This window comes from Dryobates pubescens, chromosome 35 (assembly GCF_014839835.1).
Source record: "Dryobates pubescens isolate bDryPub1 chromosome 35, bDryPub1.pri, whole genome shotgun sequence".
Taxonomy (NCBI): Eukaryota; Metazoa; Chordata; class Aves; order Piciformes; family Picidae; genus Dryobates; species Dryobates pubescens.
The window spans coordinates 8190778-8209204 of record NC_071646.1 but is presented as its reverse complement, the minus strand read 5'-3'; the positions used below and the strand labels follow the sequence as shown (position 1 = coordinate 8209204).

General features: G+C 60.4%; 1 protein-coding gene across 1 annotated transcript in view; it reads left to right on the top strand.

Annotated features, from left to right (window-relative positions):
- LGR6 (leucine rich repeat containing G protein-coupled receptor 6) overlaps nt 1-18427 on the top strand; it is a 223372-nt gene that overhangs the window by 69369 nt on the left and 135576 nt on the right. The window contains exons 2-3 of the mRNA XM_054176315.1: nt 230-301; nt 13394-13465. Coding sequence (XP_054032290.1) covers nt 230-301; nt 13394-13465 — 144 coding nt within the window. The remainder of the gene's footprint in view (nt 1-229; nt 302-13393; nt 13466-18427) is intronic.

The window sequence follows — 18427 nt, the reverse complement described above, 5'->3', positions numbered from 1 at the left end:
GCCTGCTGGGGGCAGCTGCAGGGAGCAAGGAGGTCTCCTCTCAGCCTGCTCCGGGCTCAGCATCCCAGGCTGCCTCAGCTGCTCCTCACAGCACTGGAGCCCCAGGCTCCTCTCCAGCTCAGCTTTGCTCTTTTCCCTGCTTCCCTCCCGGCAGAGGGGACACGGCCCCGGGGCCGGCCGTGTGCTGACCCCCGGGGGCTGATCAGAGCCTTCTCTCTTCTCCCCCCAGGGATCTGAGCATGAACAACATCAGCCAGCTGCAGCCCCGCGGCCTGCGGCCCCTGCGCTTCCTGGAGGAGCTGTGAGTAGCAGCTGGCCCCGGGGGGGGAGGGGGCGGAGGGGACCCTGGGGACAGCGCCTGTGGCTCTGGCAGCAACCTCCAGTGGTGCCCCAGGCACAGGGCTGAGCCTGAAGGAGGCTGCACTCGGGGGGTTGTTTGCTGCTCTGCCTTAGGGCTTTGACAGAGCTGAGAGCTTTAGGCTGAGCTGATGCATGAGCCAGAAGCAAAACAGAAGAGGCACAGCTCCAGGCTGGGGCCAGAGGGGGCTGGAAGCAGCCCTGAAGAAAGAGCCTGCGGGGTGCTGGGTGCTGAGCAGCTCCCCAGGAGCCAGCAGAGCCTCCTGCAGCCCTCAGGCAGCTGTGTGCTGGCTGCAGCCAGAGCAGGGTGGGCAGCAGGGCAGCAGAGGGGATTCTGCCCCTGGGCTCTGCCCTGCTAACCTCCAATCCTGCCTCCAGCTCTGCTGTCCCCAGCAGCAGAAGGACACAGAGCTGCTGGAGGGAGGCCAGAGGAGGCCACAGAGATGCTGCCAGGGCTGGAGCAGCTCTGCTGGGAGCACAGGCTGAGGGAGCTGGGGCTGTGCAGCCTGCAGGGGAGAAGGCTCCAGGGGGACCTCAGAGCTGCTGCCAGGACCTGAAGGGATCCTGCAGGAAGGCTGCAGAGAGACTTTGGCTGAGGGTTTCTGGAGCCAGGCCCAGGGAGAAGGGTTTGGAGCTGAGGCAGAGCAGGGTCAGAGTGGAGCTGAGGAAGAAGTTCTGCAGTGTGAGGCTGGGGAGAGCCTGGCACAGGCTGCCCAGGGAGGCTGTGGCTGCCTCCTGCCTGGGGGTGTTGAAGGCCAGGCTGGATGAGGCCCTGAGCAGCTGAGCCCAGCTGAGAGCTGTCCCTGCCCGTGGTGGGGAGGTTGGGGCAGGTGATCTGTGAGATCCCTTCCACCCTGAGCCATTCTGGGTTCTTCTGCACACCTTCACAGCCTTCTGCACCCCAGAGACTCAGCAGCTCCCAGGCACTTTGGTAGAGCATAAGAAACACTGATATGAGAGTTGCCCCTGATGTGTGCTGGAGACAGCCTGGGAATGCTGCTGGGCAGCAAGGTCTGCATGGGACAGCAGTGTGCCCTGGGGGCCAAGAGGCCAAGGGGCTCCTGGGCTGCAGTCAGCAGAGTGTGGCCAGCAGGGCCAGGGAGCTTCTGCTCCCCCTCTGCTCTGCCCTGCTGAGACCTCACCTGGAGCACTGCATCCAGCTCTGGGCTCCCCAGCTCAGGAGGGACAGGGACCTGCTGGAGAGAGTCCAAGGGAGGCTGCAAGGATGCAGAAGGGGCCTGGGGAGGAGAGGCTGAGAGCCCTGGGGCTGCTCAGTCTGGAGAGGAGAAGGCTGAGAGGGATCTGATCAATGTCTATCAATAGCTGAGGGCTGGGGGTCAGGAAGGAAGGGACAGGGCCAGGCTCTGCTCACTGTGCCCTGGGATAGGACAAGAGGCCTTTCCAGCCCTGTCTGGATGTGTTCTGTGTGCCCTGTGCTGGATTCTATGGTCCTGCTCTGGCAGGGGGCTTGGACTGGAAGATCTCCAGAGGTCCCTTCCAGCCCCTGACATCTGTGCCCTGTGCTTCTGTGCTCCTTGCTGTGTTGCAGACCCCCTGTGAGCTGCACCTGATGCGTGCTGCAGACTCTGTCCATATGACACTTGCAGTCACTGCAGCAGCCTTGCAGCAGTCCTTGCAGCCACCACCAGGCATGGCACTGACATTCCCAAGTGCCAGAACTGCCCCCAAAGGAGGTGTTTGCACTGCCCTGGGATGAGATCTTTCCCTCTCCCAGCTGCACCAGCCCCACAGGTTTTGCAGAGAAGCAACCCAGCAGCATGCAGCAGCACAGAGCAAGGCCAGGCCTGATGGTGCAGGGGTCATGGTGCTGGCACTGCCTCTGCACTGTGGGGCAGGCACCACTGGCACGGGGCCAACACAAGAGGGACTTAGACCTGGTGCAGAGAGGCAGAGCAGGGCCACAAAATGAGCAGAGGGCTGGAAAAGGACAGGCTGAGGGAGCTGGGGCTGTGCTGCCTGGGGAAGGCTCCAGGAAGACCTCAAAGCACTTTTCCAGTGCCTGAAAGGCTCCAGCAGAGCTGGGGAGGGACTTGGGACAAGGGCTGGGAGTGCCAGGCTGAGGGACAATGGCTTTGAGCTGGGAGAGGAGAGACTGAGACTGGAGAGGAGGAAGAAATTCTTTGCAGCGAGGCTGGGGAGACTCTGGCACAGGCTGCCCAGGGAAGGTGGCAGAGACCCCAACCCTGGAGACATTCAAGGTCAGGCTGGAGGTGGCTCTGAGCAACCTGATCCCTTCCAACCCAGGGCACTCTGCACTTCCATGAGCAAAGGTCCTGCCTGTGAGTGAGAGAAGGGTTTGCAGGGAGGTGGTCAAGGCCCAGCCCAGCTGAGCTCTGTGAGCACTGCCAGGGCTGCAGAGAGCTGCAGCTGCTGATGTGCATCACTCCCACCCAGGCTAAATCCCAGGATTACCAACTCCTGCTGCAGAGTCTTAGCTTCAAATGCTCCTGTGACCTGTCCTCATCTTTCTGCGGGGACCCAGCTGCCCACCCTGCCCACCCCAGGAGGCAGCTGAGCAGCAGGCAGCTTTTACCCTCCTTTAGCTTTGGAGCTTGAGGGTTCTCAAACCTTGCAGCCACCTTGCAGCCTTTCTCTTCCCATCTTGTCACCATCTCTGCTCAAGTGTGGACACCCAAAGTGTTCCCTGGGGGCTGTGCAGCTTTTCACACCCAGAGCCACGCTCTTGTGGAGAGCCAACAGCTCTCTGGCTGCAGCAGTCCTGCCCTGGTTTCAGGGCATGCACAAACAGCACAGCCTCAGCTAGCAGGGGACATCCACAGGCTCCAAGAGAGCCACAGCCAGCACCAGTGGTGAATGAAACAAAGAGGGGAAATGTGCAGAGGAAAATCTGAACAAGAGCTGGAAGTTGTCAGAGAGGGTTCCAAATGTCACAGGTCAGAGGTCAGGGCTGGTTGGAGTAGGGAAAACCATCACAGGCAGGAGAGGGAATGGAAACTGCTGCATTATAAAGCTGTCCACAGCCAGGCTCCTGCTGGGGTTTGACAGCAGCAAGGCTGTGGGGAAATCAAATCATTCACATGAAACCAAGCAGGGCAGGGGGGGTCATGGATTAGCAGCAGCTGAGAGTGGTTCTGTCAGCAACAACCTGCAGACAGGGACAGTGTGAACATCACTCACAGAGCTGTCATCAACCAGCAGTGCCACTCCACTTGCCTGGCATCTCTTCTGCTCCTTCCACTTCCATCTTCACCAAGCTTCCATCCCCAAACCCCACATCAGCACCATGCCTCCCAGGATGGGATCAGCCCTGTGCCAGGACCTGCTCCAGATTCAAGCAGTCAGGTCCTGCCTGTTGGCACATCCTCACTGGGGCTTTGCTCAGGTTCCACAGCTCAAGACCCTGCAGATTTCACCTCCCCAGAGCACATCCCCTGGCTCTGCTGAGGTGAGATGCAGCCCAGGGGACCAAAGCCTGCTGCCTGATCCCCACGGGAGAGCTGCCCACGCTGGGGCCTGCTGCTTGGATGGAGACCGCTGAGCACTGAGGGACAGCCCAGGGATCTCAGTGCCTCCTGGGCAGGAGGAAGGTCTGTCTGTCTGTCTGTCTGCCTGCTGACCTCCAGGCAGAGGAGGGCTGACAGTGAAGAGAACTCTGCTGCAGCTCATCCTTGCTGCAGCTCATCCTTGCTGCAGCTCATCCTTGCTGCAGCTCATCCTTGCTGTCTCCACTTAGGTGGAAGCCTTTCAGCAGGTTTCTCATCTCTGAAGATTTTGGGTGACCTTCCAGCCCCTGCTGTGTTCTCTGTCACATCCTGGGTGAGAACCAGCCTGGAGCAACTGAAGACAACACTTGTGAGCTTCTGGGGCTTTGGTCAAGCCAAACAAACCAACCTAAACACTAAGTTCTTTTAATCTGAAAGAGAAAAGTTTGGTTCATTTCAGGTTGCCTCTTGGCCTTTACCCTTGCCAAGACAGAAGCCTTCCAAATGGGTTCTGCTTCATTGCAGAGACACCCTGGGGAAGATGCTTCTGAGCAACCTCTCAGCTGCTCAGCCAGAGGCAGCTGCCAGATTTAAGAGTTCAAACTCCCTCCTCAGGTTCTCCCTGAACGTTTCAGGGACATCTTCACCTTGCTCTCATGTTCAGGAGCAGGAGACTCTCCCGACAGCCCTGGCCCTTGGACACTCTGAATGTGATCCAGAGCCATCCCCTTCAACAGGCAGAGCAAGTCCCAAGTTCCTCTGCCTCCTTCACAAGCTGCTCACAGCTCCTCTCTGCTGCTCTGCTGCTGCCAATCTTCTCTCTGGTTAGATCTCATCCCAGCAGCTCAGGGTCACAGCAGCTGGGAGCAGGGCTGCTGGTTCACACCTTTTATGATCCTTCTGCTTTCAGTGCCTCTATCTCAGCACTGTCTCAGGCTCCTTCTGCAGATGCCATTTCCTGGAAGTCAGAGGCCAGCAGGTCCTGGAAGTCAGAGGTTCATCTTGTGCATGGAGCTGGGGTCCAGCCAAGGAACAGGAGAGCTGCAGAAGCAGCAGTACATGACGCCCACGAGGACAAATGTGCCTTGGTGCACATTCTTCAGGCTGCTGTGGAGCACTGCAGTCCAGGTTGCTGCATCCACCTGAGCCCTGTGTGCTAGCTCCCTGCATGCTCCCAGGCCAGCTGGGGGCATGTGAGGAACAGGGCAAGAGCAGGGTGATGTGTGAGGGTCTGGAGGACAGGGAAGCAATCTCCCAGGCCACACCACCGTGTCCAGCTGGGCTGTGTCCCACGGAAGAGCTCTTCTCTTCCAAAGAGCTGTGATCCACAAGGGAGCAGGGGCTTAGGGCACAGCTGAGGGCACCAGCACTGCTCCAGCTCCAACTGCTCACTCACTGTGGCTTGGCAAAGTGCTTCTCCCTGCCAGTGCCTCTATTTGCCACCCATCCAATGATGAGATTGGGCCTCTCAGGTCTGCTGGGACCTGCTGGTCATTGCCTTTTACTGCATGCTGCTCAGGAGCTGCTGCAGATGCAGTTAGCACTCATGCTTGGAGGCTGCCAAGAGACCAGATCCAGACCCTCCAGTCTCAGCAGGCTTTGAAGAGGTAGCACCACAGAGGACACCTCTCCAGCAGCTCTCCAGCAGCCTGCACTCTCCTCTGTCACCACCAGCCCCCAGCTGCAGCGGGGACACAGAGCAGGGACAGCAGAGTCTGCGCCATGGGCAGGCAGGATCCCGGCACAGGCTCTCACTGTTCCCTCCCCAGAAAACCCCCAGTCAGGGACAGAGGTATTCAGCCCTGGGCCTCACACAGGCAGGGAGCAGCCTGCACTTTTGTCTCCTTTTGTGCCTTTCCTTTCTTTCTTTTCCCCCTCTTCTTTTCTTTCCTTCTCTCTCTCTTTTTTTTCCTTTTTGGCACTAGGAAGATTGTTTAAAGTTGCTAATAAATTCCAGTTAATGAAGCCTGAAAAGCCGGAGCTGGGAGCCAAGAGAAACAAGAGCAATCAGTAGAGAAGGAATAGAAAGAGGATCTTGAAAGCCAGCCCGAGAATAATAACGTGTTGAAATGTGCTCGCCGGCAAGGGCTTTGTTACCGCGCTTTGAATCCAGCGCCCGGAGCCGGCTGCCAAGGGAGGGAGCGCAGCCAAAGGCAGGTGTTCATTGCCATTCACCTCCCGCCGCGGGGCACGGCGGCGAGATCAGACCCCTGCCCAGCCCCCGGCCCTTTCACCTGCCTCTTCCCAGCCCCCGAGGGCACCGGGGCTCACCGGCACGGGGAGTGCCCTGCCGCTGCGCCGCGCTCGGCACCGCACCGCAGCCTCCCCTCGCAGCCTCCCCTCGCAGCCTCCCCTCGCAGCCTGCTCCTTCCCAGGCAGCTCCTGCAGCTCGAGGGGAAACGGAACAGCAAAAGGAAAGAAGAGGCAGCAGCGTGTGCTGGCAGGGCGGACACACAGCCCTGCACCGGGGGGAGCCTCCTGCTCCCTCCCCTTTCCCCCGCCGGGGTGAGGACTGATGGAGCCGCAGCAGCACTGCTGCAGTGTGCCCCTGCCTGGGGCTGGAGCAGCCACGGCCACCCAGATCAGCTCCAGACAGGCCAAGAGGGAATGGTTTGAAGCTGAAGGAGAGTAGGTTTGCACTGGATCTTAGGAAGTTCTCCAGTATGAGGGGGGTGAGATGCTGGCACAGGCTGCCCAGGGAGGTTGTGGAGGTCCCCTCCCTGGAGGTGCTCAAGGGCAGGCTGGTCTAACTAAGGCCTTGAGCAAGCTGGTCTAACTAAGAGCCATCCCTACCATGGCAGGGGGTTGGATTAGATGAGCTCTGAGGTCTCTTCCAACCTGAGCCATTCTGTGATCTTTGGTGACATTCCCAGCACAGGGTCTCACCCCAAGGCAGCAGTAAGAGTGCCAGAGGCAGCAGTGCAGTGCTGTTGACTTTGGGGCATGACTCCTGCAGGGACAGCTCTGAAGAGCAAAGCCCAGGTCTGCTGGCAGCACAGTGGAAAGCCTTTTGTGGGGCAGTGCAGTAGCATGGCTGGAGCAGGGTGCTCCTGGAGAGCAGCTCTGGTTTGTTTCTGTGACACAACAGCCTGCAGAGGTCTCTGACAGGAGACAAATGCCTGCAGGGCCATGGCCTCGCTTTGCCATGCTGAGACTGGGAGGCAGCATCACTGCTGCCTTGGCAGCCACCTTGCCTGGCACAGCTCTGCACTTCCAGAAGGCTGCAGGTGAGGAGCTGCAGCTCCTCTGGGAGCTTGGACACTGTCCCTGCCAAGGTGCTGTGTCTGAGAGGGCACCAGGATGCAACTTGCTAGCAACAAGTGGAGTAGCCTTGGCTCACCCAGGACATTCTGTCCTGCTTGGCACTGGACCTTGGCAGAGGACAGCACTGGTCCTGTGGGTAGGCAAAAGCACAGCAAAGGTTAAAGGATAATGACTCCAATGAAGCCTGCTGAAGGGCACTGCTGTGCAATCTACCTTGGCACAGGGGCAGAGGCTGCCTAAGGGGCAGGTGGGCACCAGAGAGAGAGGCTCCTAAGGGCTCCCCCATTGTGCACGTTGAAAAATGAAGTCAAATATCTGCAAACCAACTTCAAACCCTTGGGAAAGGTCAGAAAGTTCAGCTCTATTTCACAGAACCACAGAGCTGCCAGGGCTGGAAGGGAGCTCAAGGCTCAGCCAGCTCCAAGCCCCTGCCATGGGCAGGGACACCTCACACCACAGCAGGTTGCTCACAGCCACCTCCAGCCTGGCTGCAAACACCTCCAGGCAGGAGGCTTCCACCACCTCCCTGGGCAGCCTGTGCCAGGCTCTCACCACCCTCATGGCCAACAACTTCTTCCTCACAGCCAGCCTCAGTCTCCCCACTTCTGGTTCTGCTCCATCCCCCCCTAGCCCTGTCCCTCCCTGACACCCTCCAAAGTCCCTCCCCAGCTTTCCTGCAGCCCCCTGCAGATCCTGGAAGGCCACAATGAGGTCTCCTGGGAGCCTTCTCCTCTCCAGCCTGCACAACCCCAACTCTCTCAGGCTGTGCTCATAGCAGAGCAGCTCCAGCCCTCTGCTCCTCCTCCTGGCCCTGCTCTGGACACCTTCCAGCCCCTCCAGAGCCTTCCTGGCACAGAGGCTCCAGAGCTGGCCCCAGAGCTGCAGCTGTGGTCTCAGCAGAGCAGAGCAGAGGGGCAGAATCCCCTCCTGGCCCTGCTGGCCACACTTCTCTTGCTGCAGCCCAGGCTCTGCTTGGCTCTCTGGGCTGCCAGTGCTCCCTGCTGGCTCCTGCTGAGCTTCTCCTCCCCCAGCACCCCCAAGGCCTTTCCTTCAGGGCTGCTCTCCAGCCAGTCCCTGCCCATCCTGGATCCACTCCATTTAGGCTTGGGATGGTGCTCAGCAACTGAAAACTCCTTGCCAAAGAGGAGAGCTGACCCAAATTTTCATGAAAACTCTTCCAGGTGACAAGCTCTGAGCTGGGGCACCCCAAGAGGAGCACCCAGGGCAGGGCCAAAAGGCAAAACTGCTCTGAACATTTGGAGGGCACAAATGTTCCCTGAGAGAGCTGCAGTGTGCCAGGGGGCAGAGCAGGGGCTGAGTGTCCTGTGCTGGGCTGTTCACTGCAGGATCATCCCAGTCAAGCTCCCTGGCACCTGGAGCAGCTTGCAGCTGAAGCTCAGTGTGGGCTGAGAGCTGGCTTGAGGACCATAAACAGGAGGAGGGAATGGCATCAATGATCGAGTTGGAACAGGCACTGGTGGGGGGTGGGGAGCAGAGCTAGGAACAGGCCTGCAGTCTCCTGCTCAGCCATGGAGGGAAGACCACGTCAGAGGCACCTCCAGGTGATCCCATGCTAGGGCCAGCTGCAGATTCCTGTGTGGGAAGGGAGAGTCCAGGCCTGGCTCTTCTCCTGTGCCATGTTTTCACTTGCATTGCTTCCTTGGCCTCACTCCTGCTTTGCACCAGCACAAGACAAAGCCAGGCAGGACAGGGAGCCCCTGGTCCCCCGTGCTGGGTATGGCACAGCGCTGGCAGCGTGGCACAGCCCGGGCAGGAGGAGCACGGAGGGTTTGCCTGGGCACAGAGTCTGCCTTGACAGTGGCAGTGCTTGAGAAATGAACCCAAACAGGAGATCAAAGGGGGAGGCTGATGTGCTCAATAAGCACCTGGCATGGGGAGAATTCCTCTGGGATGTGGACACTGTCCTGTCCTGCCAGTGGGCACCGTTCCTGCCTCCCAGCGCGAGCGATAAGCGCAGCCTGCTGCTGTCTGCGGTGCATGAGCAGTCCTGCCCAGCACACCCCCCGGGCACGCCACGGAGCTTGCAGCATGACCAAGAGACAGGAGGGGGTGGGAGCCTGTGGTAACTGCACTGTAGCAACCATGAGGTGGTAAACCATGAGTTTGTTCCAACTTGGAGAGTATTGGGAGTGCAGATCAAAGCCTGGAGGAATGCTCCTAGAAATCACAGGAGTGGGGGGCTGTGGGGGGCAGAATGCACCAAACAAGCAAGGAAGGCAGCCAGGGCTGGCTCCCAGCCTCCCCTTCCACCTGCCCCTTCTCTCCCTCTTCTCCTTCAGTCACTTTAAGCCAGAGCTTTCTTTCTCCCAACCCTACCTCAGGATGTGAGCTCCAGGGCAGCAGAGCACACAGTGGAGTCCTGAGCAGGGCTGATGGTCTGTGGAGCACCCTGGCGAGGGCAGCTCCTCTTGCCCTCCTGTGCTGCGGGCTCCCTCTCGCTCCCTCCTGATGCCTTACCTCAGCCTTCTCCCAAGGAGCAGCACACTGGGAGCTGTCTCAGGGGAAGCCATGCTGGCAGCACTGCTTCAGATGTTGTTGTTCCCTTTGAGGTAGAAAGGAAGGAACCATCCCAGTGGATTTCCTGTGGGATCTGCCTTCTGGAGATGTGTTCAATGAGTGCCTGGACTGGGAGATTTCCAGAGAGTCTGAGTGAGAGGTAGAGAGGGAGCAGAGCACAAGAGAGGTTGCCAGGTGGCCACGGACACAGGAAGGGTCACACAGGGAATCTTCTCTGTCTTGGGTCTCTGGCATGAACAGGCAGAAGAACATGGAAGCAGGTATCCCTGCCCAGTGAGCCCTGCTGCTGGGCTGGACACCACTCAGCACCAAGCAGCTCCTGTCCTGGAGGCATAACCAACACCTCCAGACCCTGTGTGCACATCCCAGCCAAGCACCCCTCCAGGAAAGGAAATCCTCAGCCTGTGTACACACACAGCCACCTCCCCTCTGCCAGTCCCTGCATGCAGGCAAGCAAGCAGAGCCCATCCTGCACCCAGGAGGAACAGAAGATGAGCAGAGGGCTGGAGAACCTCTCCTGTGAGGACAGCCTGAGAGAGTTGGGGCTGTGCAGGCTGGAGAGGAGAAGGCTCCCAGGAGACCTCATTGTGGCCTTCCAGGATCTGCAGGGGGCTGCAGGAAAGCTGGGGAGGGACTTTGGAGGTTGTCAGGGAGGGACAGGACTGGGGGGGATGGAGCAGAACTAGAAGTGGGGAGATGGAGATTGGCTGTGAGGAAGAAGTTGTTGGCCATGAGGGTGGTGAGAGCCTGGCACAGGCTGCCCAGGGAGGTGGTGGAAGCCTCCTGCCTGGAGGTGTTTGCAGCCAGGCTGGAGGTGGCTGTGAGCAACCTGCTGTGGTGTGAGGTGTCCCTGCCCATGGCAGGGGCTTGCAGCTGGCTGAGCCTTGAGGTCCCTTCCAGCCCTGGCAGTTCTGTGGCTCCAGTGTGGAGCTTGGGAGGTGGATGGAGTGAAGTGGCTGCAGCTGGTCCCTCCCTCTGTGCTGCTCCTTGGCTCAGCACCACCCCTTGCAGAAAGGAACTGGGCTGCCCTGGCAGTGTGGTGGAGGGAAAAGGAGAAAGAGTAGAGCCAGAGGTGAGGCAGGGACTCAGCACAGTGCAATGTGGCAGAGCCCAGGGCAGAACAGCCACAGCAGGGAGCCGTGGCTGGAGCTGGAGGACACGGCCACTCAGCACAGAGCCGGTGCCCAGTGCCACCAGGATGTCTCCTGCAGACTTGTTTTGCTCTGTTTTGCCCACGGTGCTGAGATGCTAGGAGCTGGCTCAGCACATCCCACCAGCACCTCTCTTTGGCTTGCTGCTCCTCTCTTCTGAGGACAGAAGCCCAGCCTGGACTCCATCCAAGCTCCACACTCCTCTCCTGCTAATCCTGGAGGTCCCAGGTCTGGCAAACACTCAAACACACCCAGGAAGGGGAGCATAAAGATTCAGCGCTGCCAGGCGAGCTGCGGAGCGGCACAGGGAGCAGGAGCAGGGGGAGGCTGCGCCAGCAGAGGCAGAAGGGCAGGCAGGGAGGGGAGGACAGCCAGCCCTGGCCGCCGGCAGCCCGCGCAGGAGCAGCTCCCCGCCGGGCAGCGCTCCCGGACGAGGCTCCCCCCCGCCTGGAGCTCGGCAGCCCAAAGGAGCAATTAGCGCAGAGCCCAGCCCCGAGTGACAGAGCCCGGCCCGGCGGGCGGCTGCAGGCTGCGGCGGGTTCCGACCTGCTCCCGCACATGAAAGGAGCGACCCTGCGCTGTTTGTGCTCTCGGAGGCCTCATTATGGGAGCAATTTTCTCCAGATTCCCGAGGGGAGAGAGGAGGGGGAGAGAGCTGAGGCACCTGCACAGCCCTGCTCTGCCGCCAGCCGCGGGCGCTGCCCAGAGCCCCTCCGCGGCTCTCCCTGACCTCTGCAGCCCTCCCTGCGGTGCCCTCTGCTCCCGGCCTGGCTCTTGCTGCTCCTCCACAGGCAACAGGTCTAAGAAGAAAGAGTGCCACTAGTGCCAGATGAATGCAAGGAGCCCTCCTGAGCCTGCTCTGGGCTTCTGGGAGGGCAAAGCTGAGGCTGTTGGGGTGTGCTGCCTCCTTGTCACAGGTGCGATGATCCGCTCCAAGGGCAGCAGCAAACAGCAAATGCCTTCACTTGTGGCTGTGCAGAGGCCCAGCCTGGACCTCTGTTGGCCACAGTGGGTTCAGAAAGTAAAGCACAAGTGCAGAGCTAATCTGGGCTCTGCAGCAGGTTCTTGAAGCCTTCTTGGTGGTTTCTGGCTGCTGGGCACTGAGGCTTGGTCCATGTCCATCCCCATGGGGGAAAGGATGGGAAAGAGAAGGAGAAGATTCTCCTTGGGTTAAGCTTTAGTCCTGGCTCCACCACAGGCTCCCACCATGGTCACTCAGGACTGCTGTCCTCATTAGAGAAGACTCCAGGGGCACCTCAGAGCTGCCTTCCAACACCTGAAGGGATCCTGCAGGAAGGCTGCAGAGAGACTTTTCATCAGGGTGTTTGAAGCTGAGGCAGAGCAGGGTTAGAGTGGAGCTGAGGAAGAAGTTCTTCAGTGTGAGGCTGCTGAGCCTCTGGCACAGGCTGCCCGGGGAGGCTGTGGCTGCCTCCTGCCTGGGGGTGTCCAAGGCCAGGCTGGATGAGGCCTTGAGTCTAGTTGAGAGGTGTCCCTGCCCATGGCAGGGAGGTTGGAGCAGATCTCTGAGATCCCTTCCAACCTGAGCCCCTCTGTGCTTCCCTGGCTCATGCTGATGGAGTTTCCAGTGCCAGGGGAGAATCCAGATGCCTGCTGATGCCTCAGCCTGCCCTGGGTCCTGCTGTGCCCTGAGTGCTCTGGGCAGGACAATCAATCCCAGAGGTTTCCTGGGATTAACTAATTCAGACACTTCTGGATGCTGTCCCCTGCTCTCTGCTCTGTGTCCTCAGTGGTCCCACATCCCTTTGTGATGCTCTTGGTTTTCCTTCACATTCCTCCTCATTCCTCAGCCTTCCCAGGCTGCATTGTCTCCATCCTCACCTCCCCTCAGTTTTCTCCAGGCACAACTTGTCCAAGAACCACTGAACTTTTCTACCCTGCCTCTGTAGACCACAGTCCCATGAGCTGATTCTGCTGTGGCACTTCTGTGGTACCTCCACCTCCAGCCCCTTCCCCCCACAGCACTGACCCCAAGGTCTCATGTGCTGAAGTGATCCCAGCCTGTGCTGAGCAGGGCCTCAGCTGTGACCACACAGAGCAGAGCAGGGCTGGGAATGAGGAGTGGAAGCAAACCAAGGGCCCCCAGGCTCTGGTGGAGAGGACAAAGGAGAATCCTCAGAATGAAGGAGTCCACATGCAGACAACAGGGACAGACAAGGGCCCATGCTCTAGGGTAGTCCTCTCAGACCATGCAGGAGCAGAAAGCAGCTCTGCCCCTGCTCCACCCTCATGCCAGGCAGCTGGCACAGGGCAGGCTCTGTAGGCTGGGCACTGTCCTCCAGCAGAAGCCTGTGCTGCCACTTCTGTGGAGTGGGGTCCCCTGGGGGTGCCCCAGGAGTGACCAGGGCCAGGAGCTGTCTGAGGACTCTGGGGTCAGGCCTGGCAGCAGCAATCAGCTTCTGGCTTCTTTGCCTTCTCCCCAGGCTGTGAGAGGAGCTGGGGCACGAAGGCTGCCCAAGCACACAAGTAGGGCTCAGCCTGCAGGAGCTGCATCCTCCCCCCCAGGGTCCTGAGGCACGATGCAGGAAGGGCTGAGCCCTGCAGCCAAGGAGCTGTCACTGCAGGGATGCTGACTCCTCACTGCCTCTTCCTCCTCTGCAGGCGACTCTCTGGGAACCAGATCTGCAGCATCCCAGGGGAGGCTTTCTCTGGCCTCTACAGCCTGAAGATTCTGTAAGTAGCTCACTGCCCCCTGCAGAGCCACCCATGGCCCCCCCTGCCCATGGCCCCCCCTGCAGAGCCACCCCTGCCCATGGACCCCCTGCAGAGCCACCCCTGCCCATGGCCCCCCCTGCAGAGCCACCCCTGCCCATGGCCCCCCCTGCAGAGCCACCCCTGCCCATGGCCCCCCCTGCAGAGCCACCCCTGCCCATGGCCCCCCCTGCAGAGCCACCCCTGCCCATGGCCCCCCTGCAGAGCCACCCCTGCCCATGGCCCCCCCTGCAGAGCCACCCCTGCCCATGGACCCCCTGCAGAGCCACCCCTGCCCATGGCCCCCCCTGCAGAGCCACCCCTGCCCATGGCCCCCCTGCAGAGCCACCCCTGCCCATGGCCCCCAGCCCCCTGGCACAGGCAGTGCAGGAGGCTCTGCAGCCATCCAGGGGAGGATGCAGTCAGGAGGTGTGGGGTGCTGCTTCATACACTCCTTGGTGTGTGGGGAGCCCCTTGGTGAGAGGGAGACCTCAGCAGCCTCTCCAGGTGCCTCAGAGGAGACTGGAGCCAGGCTGGTCTCTTCTCACATGCAACCAGAGCCAGGACAAGAGCAAGCTGCCAGGGGAGGTTCAGGATGGACATTAGGAACAATTCCTCCACAGAAAGGGTTCTGAAGCCCTGGCCCAGGCTGCCCAGGCTGGTGGTGGAGTCCCCATCCCTGGAGGTGTCTAAAAGCCACCTGGAGGTGGTGCTGAGGGGTGGGGGGTGGTGGCAGTGGCTCAGCAGCAGTGGTTGTGAGCTCTGGGTGGGTGCTGGGACTGGATGATCTCCAAGGCCTCTTCCCATCCCAGGAGTTCTCTGGTTCTGTGATTCTGTTGTGTCCCACCCCAGGACCCTCTGCAGCTCTGCCCTGCTGCCCTGCTTGTGCTGCAGCAGGCCAGGAGCAGGTCCCCAGAGCCCTCCATGCTGTCTGCCACAGAAGCACCTGAAGAGGTTCACCTTTTGAACTCACCCAGTGCCCACCTGTGGTGTGCCCCAGGGGTGGTGTCCAGAGCACAGCCTGAGCCCCATCTGCTCTGCTGCAGGCCTGGGGCTGAGCTGCAGCAGCACAAAGGTTCAGCTCTCTGCCCCCCAGCAGGTGCCATGGAGAGCTCCTGTGCTCTGCTCAGCTCAGCTGCCTCCCCCTGCCTGCCCTCACTGCAAAGTGCTGCAGGCTGACGAGGCTCTGGAGGGACCTTGCCCTGCCAAGGCTGGGCCCCTCGGGCGGTGAGGCTTCAGCTTGAGGGCAGCCTGCCCACAGGGGCTTGGGGGCTGCCTTACCAGTGCAGGAGAGCCAAGGTCCTGCAGCCATCCAGGATCCCTGCAGCCATCAGACCGAGCCTGGGAGCTGCCAGTCTTGGTCCACGAAGGCTTCCCTGTGGCTGTGGGCAGGACAGCCAGCGGGGGGCAGGGGGCAAAGGTGCCCAGCAGGTCCCTCCCCGGGGTGCTGGGCTGGGGCCAGGCCGTCTGCTGCTCACAGTCACAGCACTGTCTGCAGCCAAGGCACAGTCCTGCAGGGCCTGGGCAGGCTGCTGAGCTGGGAGTCCCCTGCCCCTTGCAGGAACCACCTGAAACATCTCTCGCAACAAACATTTCATCCCCAAGGGATGTTTTGAACTCAGCCACAACCAGAAATTGTTGTAGCTGCAGAGAGGGAGCAGGTTTGTACCTGCTCCCAGGATTAGAGAGGAGAGGGCTGTTTACTGTGTCTTCTGAAGATGTGAAGTATGAATCCTGCCCTAAATCTCAGGGCTTAGAGATTTATCCATCCCCTGCATTAGGCAACAAATCAAAGGAACTGAGGCAAAACCGCAGCTCTCCCACCCAGCTTCGAGCAGGGGAATGTGGGACCTGCTCAAGCTGCTTCTGATTGCTCCCTGCTGGTGTCAGGCCCAGGGAAGGGCTGATGCAGAGCACAGCAGCCAGGCCTCCTGTGCTGAGCTGCCCCTGCCCCACAGCCCCCGCAGGCAGGTCCTGGGCACCCCTGGGGGCAGCTCTGGGAGGACACATCCAGGTCAAGGGAGATTCTGCTTCCCCTCTGCTCTGCCCCAGGGAGGCCACATCTGGAGTATTGTGTCCAGTTCTGGGCTCCCCAGCCCAAGAGAGACAAGGAGCTACTGGAGAGGGCTACAGAGATGATTGCAGGACTGGGGCATCTCTCCTGTGGAGAAGGCTGAGGGACCTGCAGCTGCTTAGCCTGGGGAAGCCTGGGAGAGGATCTTCCCAGTGCTTCTATCCACAAGCAGTGGGGCCAAGGAGATGTGGCCTGACTCTGCCCAGCACCAGGACAAAGGGCACTGGGCACAAACTGCATCACAGGAAGTTCTGTCTGCAACAAGGGGAAAGTTCTTTACCAGGAGGGAGCCAGAGCCTGGAGCAGGCTGCCCAGGGAGGTTGTGGAGCCTCCTGCTCTGGAGCCTTGCCAGCCCCACCTGGATGTGTGCTGTGTGCCCTGCCCTGGGTGCTCCTGCTCTGGCAGGGGGTTGCACCCATGGGACCTGCTGGTCTCCAGAGGTCCCTTCCAACCCCTCCCACTCTGATTCTGTGACACCTTCAGGAGTGGCCCCACAGCCAGCACAGCTTTGAGGGCTCAGTGTACCTCCAGCGGGGAGAGTCCTGCACCAGGCTGCCCCAGGACAGCTGAGTTGATGTCCTCATGGTGCAGGACTTGCTGCCAGCCAGGCTGTGCCCAGTGACACAGAGTGGCACCTGAGCTCTCAGGCCACCCCCTCTGCCTGCAGCCCTGCCTTCAGCTGGCTCTGCTGCCCTGCCCTGTGCCATGGGAGTGTGCAGAGGAGCAGCCCAGCGCCGGGCAGGGGAGGCAGGGTTGGTGCTCACAGGCTCTTGCCCAGCCAGCTCCTGCCAGGGTCCTCTTGGTGAAGTTCCTGCTTCCCAAAAGCAGAGCCAGGGCCAGCCCTCATTCCAGTGGGAGCACTTCACCTGCCAGAGCTGCTGCTGCTTCCCTGCTCCTCACAGGGCTGTGCTGGGCTCTCAGCTTCCCTTGCTGTAGGAGCTGCTCTGATTGCTTTCTGCAGCCATGCTGTGGGCACCATAGAATGAGACCATCAGGAGATGCCAGCAGTGAGGCCAGCAGTGAGGGACATGGAAGAGAGAGGCTGGTCCCTGGGAATTGGCTGGAAAGGAACAGATCCTGCCAGGAGAGAGCTTAGGAGCATCAGGCTTGATCAAAGGCAAATCTCACTGATTTGCTCTGGATCACAGATCACAGGGCACAGATGTCAGGGGCTGGAAGGGACCTCTGGAGATCTTCCAGTCCAAGCCCCCTGCCAGAGCAGTCACCCAGGGCAGGGCACACAGGACACATCCAGGCTGGCTTTGAGAGTCTACAGAGGAGACTCCACAACCCCCCTGGGCAGCCTGCTCCAGGGCTCTGGGAGCCTCCCAGTACAGAAGTTCCTCCTCCTGCTGAGCTGGAACCTCCTGTGCTGCAGTTTCCATCCATTGCCTCTTGTCCTATCCCAGGGCACAGTGAGCAGAGCCTGGCCCTGTCCCTTCCTTCCTGACCCCCAGCCCTCAGCTATTGATAGGCATTGATCAGATCCCTCTCAGCCTTCTCCTCTCCAGACTAAGCAGCCCCAGGGCTCTCAGCCTCTCCTCCCCAGGCCCCTTCTGCATCCTTGCAGCCTCCCTTGGACTCTCTCCAGCAGATCCCTGTCCCTCCTGAGCTGGGGAGCCCAGAGCTGGATGCAATGCTCCAGGTGAGGCCTCAGCAGGGCAGAGCAGAGGGGGAGCAGAAGCTCCCTGGCCCTGCTGGCCACACTCTGCTGACTGCAGCCCAGGAGCCCCTTGGCCTCTTGCCCCCAGGGCTCATTGCTGTCCCATGCAGACCTTGCTGCCCAGCAGCACTCCCAGGTCCCTCTCCTTGGGGCTGCTCTCCAGCAGATCCCCTCCCAGCCTGTCCTGCTGCAGTTGATTCTTCCTGCCCAGCTGCAGGACTCTGCTCTCCTCCTGGCTGAGCCTCAGTAGGTTCCTCTGTGCCCAGCTCTCAGCCTGCCCAAGTCTCTGAATGGCCTCACAGCCTTCAGGGCTCTCAGCCAAGCCTCCCAGGTTGGAATCTTCAGCAAACCTACTGAGCAGATACTCAGCTGAGAAAAGACTGAGGAAGTGTTTAGGAAGAGCACTTGGTGCCATGGTTTAGCTGATCAGATGGTGCTGGGTGAGAGGTTGGACTGGATGATCTCCAAGGGCTTTTCCAAGCTGGTCTATTCCATTCCATTCCATCCTAGAAGCACAAGGTGCTGAGGGAGGCAGGTGAAGGCCTCCATATGCTGTGATCCAGGTCCTTGAGGTGACTGCAGCAGTGACCTGGTTGGGGCTGGTGACTGCAGCACCTCAGCAGGATCTGCTCCACCTCCCCAGGGACTGGGGACAAATGTGTCCTGCCTGCCTCTGGCTTGCTGGAGGGCCTTGGGTTGCCCTGACCTCCTCAGAGCAGCAGTGTGAGTGCAAGGTGCCACCCACAGGGGCAGGCAGGACACATCTGGCCCCAGTCCCACCCATGCCCTGTGGGGCTGTGGGAAGCCACACTGCAGAGCACCTCAGGAGCTGCTCCACACAGTGCTTCCTGTGCAGGTCAGATCCTCTGCCTGCTCTGCATGGGCACAGGCCAGGTCCTGGGCCCACAGAGCACCAGGAGCTTCCTGGCAGATGCAGCCACAGCCCCTTCCTACAGGGTGCCTGCTGCAAGGCTGCTGGGACCCCCTGAGAGCCCTCCCCCAGCAAGGACCGTGGGGCTGCTGGGAGCTGTGTCCTGGCAAGTCCATGACCTCCATCCATGCCTGTGGAGGTGCAATGTGACCCCAGGGACTCACCTGCTGAGTGCTCTCTGCAGCCCTCTGGGGTGGGGAAGCTCATCCAGGGCTCAGCTGCCACACAGCAACCAGCAGCACTTCTGGGGAGGCCCAAGGAGGACAAGGACCAAAG